Raw genomic sequence first — 3,882 nt, 5'->3', positions numbered from 1 at the left:
GTTATGTTCCTTTAGGTAGTTATTAGACTTATAAGCCAGTAAAACCTGTTACTAATAATTAAACTCCCCTATATATAGTATTAATTACCTTTTATCTATAAGGCCCTGAAATATGCTGTCTTTTTTTACTAGAGCTATTATATAAAAGCTATAGATATTAGGATAGGCTAATGCAGGGCTAAGTGATCGTAGTATATACGGTTTATGCAATAAAGTGATTATGCTTCTTGCTTCTTGACTTCTAGGTATTATGGTAAGTTGTTAAATTGAAGTTGAATTGTTGATAGTCGTGTAACATAATGTTCAAGTTTAACTAGCGAATCTAGCGAACTGGGGAAACCTGATAAGTTAGCGATATGCTGAGATAAAGACCTTGCGGACTTTGATAACTAAGCTTATATAAGACTTCGGCAAATAAAACCGGCTTTATAGAAATAAATCTGCAATTATAAGAATTCTAGCAAAAGTTTTTGCAGAAATTAGTTAAGTATTCTTATTTAATCTATAAGAAGAATATAATATTCCTGTATTATTATATATATCCTTAGGTAGAGCTAATACAGAAGGCGAAATATATATATATGTCCTAAATATTATTAAGGCTTTATTTTTCTTAATATATATACATTAATATAGTACATTTTACAGAGCGACAGCGGCTCAGTTGGCTGCTTTTGTTCAATAATCGCTTGAAGATATCCGCTGAGCATGGTTTCGGCTCTATCCACTATCGATCTCGAAGATAGGTCTGGTGACAACAATGATGATGTGACCAGAGAACTTGTCATTAGCAAAGAAATAGACCCTCTGCGCTAAGGCGATTGGCTTTCATACCGAGCACAACCAGTAATGGTTGCGCCGAGATCGATGGGTCTGACGTAACATCTTTATTCAACCCGAAGCTCTCTGATATATCATCGCCGTTGCCCTCTTCTACATAAGCATGAAGACCACGTAGAGATGGTAGAAAAAGTTACGTTTAACCTCGGACTTAAGGTCAGACTCATTATCTAGAATATTATCTAGTCCAGGCTGAACCTTATCAGGAGAAATAGATAAGGCTAGGTCATACGCAAGGTAAGGCCGAATAATTCGACCGTAGGCGGGGGTTCTTTAGTAATATTGAACTGCTGGACGATTTAATATGCCCTTATAAGGTGTTATTGGTCGCGGTATTGTTAGCCGTGAAGACGCATTCGCTCTGCAGCGACAGGGCAGGATCCTTCTAAGGACGGCCAAGTTTAGAAATTGCCTGTTGCTAATCTTATACGGGAATATTCAAGCTCAAGGCTTCGACTGCCGAGGTGGATCCCACCTCATTCCCTATAGTTACGGCATTTCCTATCATCTTGCTAGGCACTGAATGTAATATAACTTCAGATACGAGGGGATGTAACGGCTCGACTAGTAGACATCAGTTTATCGTGTATTTAGTGGAAACAATCGGATGTAAGTTTAGATAAAAAATGACGCCCGTGAATTGACTATCGTACACAAATAATCCAGTATCTTCTCAGTCTATCGCTAGGTCTCAAGGACTAGATGCATTCAGAACTCCAGCTTCGAGACCTTGGCCCACTTCTCATCAGAGTCAGCAAGAGTCTTAGCCACCATCTCCGCTTTTCAGAGTGCATCCTTGCCCAGGACAATTCTCAGCAGAGGATCCTCCACATTCGAAAGGTGAATTATGGCCCTTGCTATCTCAGAAACTTCCGTCCAGCCTGAATATTCCTTACTTATAAGCTGGATTATCTGGCCGACAGTCTGCTCATAAGGTTCACTGACCTTGGAGTTGTCAGTAGCAGTAGCCCCCATGTTAGTGTTGATGCCAGTGGGCTCGGCGACTGTAACCTTGATGCCGAATGGTGCGACTTCTTTTAATAAAACAGTCGAGAATCCGCCAACCGCCCACTTGGCGCACTAGTATGCTGCTGCTCCAGGTATACCGATTCGGCCTCCTATTAAAGACACTTGGATAATATGACCAGATTTCTATTAACGCATAATAGGCACAACGGCCTTTGTAACATTAACAACACCGAAAAGGTTAACGTCGACTTGCGCGCGGAAACCTTCCATGTCTATATCTTCAATAGATGCCAGGTTTGCATGGCCAGCGTTATCAACAGCCACGTCAATGCGGCCAAACTTATCAACAGCTTCCTTAACGGCTTTATTGGCTTGGTCGAAGTCTGTCACATCAAGGCTAATTGCGAAGATCTTATCGGGTCCATACTTGGTGACGAGATCGCCGAGTCGGGATGGGTTGCGAGCAGTTGCGACGACAATATCGCCTGACTCGAGGACTTTTTCAACCAGAACGCGGCCGGCTCCTCAGAGGAACCAGTGACGAACCAAACTCGGACCATGTTTTATGACTATATGAGTGATAAAATGTAGGCTATAGTAGTGTTATTCCAAGTGATGCTTGGTAAAACGATGAAGATTTAAATCTTTGAGGTGAGAAGAAGACGGTTTATATAAAGTTCAACTCCTCAACCGTTCCAGTTTTTACTATCGTTTTCGGTCCGTATAGCGGAGTTTCAATATGTAAAGCATAATAAGCCATAATATAACTGAGCCCCATAGCGACATCAATTTAACCAGTGGAGAATAGAGATTTACAATAGGCATTGAGGAATTTGAGAAGGTTCTAGCTTTGTTCTATGCACGTCGTAATCCACTCCAGCAATTACAGCCTATCTCCGGGTGCTTGAACCCACCGTCTCGAAGTCCGCAGCGTGGTGCCAAACATAACTATCTCTTTGAGCGGCATAAGACTGCCACAGGTCACTTACCCCGCTTTTTTGCAGGTACCTGCAGGGTACGTAAAGTTCCCGTCAGACAGCTTCTTCTTTCAACACCACCAAAATCATCAAAATCCTCATATAAATTAACCTTAATGAGTCTCGATTAAAATAATAAGCTCTAAAAAGATATATATATTAGATAATTATAGCTTTAATAGCCTGCCTTTTATAGTAGCTATTAATAACCCTACTAGTATAATTAATATTCTGCCTAAAGAGGGCTGCAGTAATAATTTTAACCTTTTAATATAAAATATTATAATTTTTAAATTAACCCTCTGCCCTAATTACTACTTAAATTATTCTAGCTTTTTATACCTATTTCCCTTATATAGTTATAAGTTAGATATACTAAAGACTAGGCTTTTTTTTTATATTAATAATGGCATTAAAGATAGCTAGAATACCCCCCTTTTTAACTACTTATGCTTATATACTTAAGAAGGTATCTCTACTTTAATAGCTTATATATAGCTTAGTATCCTTATTTACTTAGGAATTTATAAGGAAATATCCCTTATAAACTATTAAAAGGCCCCTAGCTTAGGAAATTAGCGCCCCCTTTATTTATTTATAAAGTTTATATTATTATAGAAGTTTAAGCTAATTATATAGTATTTTTATATATTTAATTATACTAATCTTAATATAAGTAATAAGAAGGATTTTTTAAAGACCTTATAAGTAGCTAAAGAGTAGTTTAAATATATATAAAGGGTATTTATTAAGCTTTATTATTTAAGGATTAATCTAATTATAGATAAGTATATAATCCCTTTTATAGGTAGATTAAAAGAGATAATACTTATTAAGGGAAAGCCTATATTAGTAGGCTTTAAAATCTAGGTTATTGCATAATAAGGCTATTTTCTATAGTAGCTTTAGTATATAAAGGTATTATTAATTATAGCTATAATAGTTAAGGTAAAAGATATATTAATACTAAATAGTAAAAAGGGGAAGCTATAAATTAAGATTCCTTTTAGTAATATATAAAGCATTATAGTTTACTTATTAAAAAGGCTATTAATATAGATATATTATATTATTATAAATAACCTCTTCTTATTAT

At 36.7% G+C, this 3,882-nt stretch overlaps 1 protein-coding gene across 1 annotated transcript; it reads right to left on the bottom strand.

Annotated features, from left to right (window-relative positions):
- Nucleotides 1-1,548: 1,548 nt before the first annotated feature.
- On the bottom strand, nt 1,549-2,369 carry BKA55DRAFT_600512 (uncharacterized protein; the record flags this gene model as incomplete). The annotated part of the gene is made up of 5 exons (XM_046196539.1): nt 1,549-1,614; nt 1,648-1,874; nt 1,947-1,970; nt 2,001-2,306; nt 2,345-2,369. 5 exons carry the CDS (start codon nt 2,367-2,369, stop codon nt 1,549-1,551), a joined length of 648 nt encoding a protein of 215 aa, XP_046040686.1.
- Between the last annotated feature and the right edge of the window lie 1,513 nt (nt 2,370-3,882).

The sequence above is a fragment of the Fusarium redolens genome (assembly GCF_020744475.1).
Source record: "Fusarium redolens strain MPI-CAGE-AT-0023 chromosome Unknown BKA55scaffold_47, whole genome shotgun sequence".
In the NCBI taxonomy this organism is placed as follows: domain Eukaryota; kingdom Fungi; phylum Ascomycota; class Sordariomycetes; order Hypocreales; family Nectriaceae; genus Fusarium; species Fusarium redolens.
This window is presented reverse-complemented; position numbering and strand designations above follow the sequence as displayed.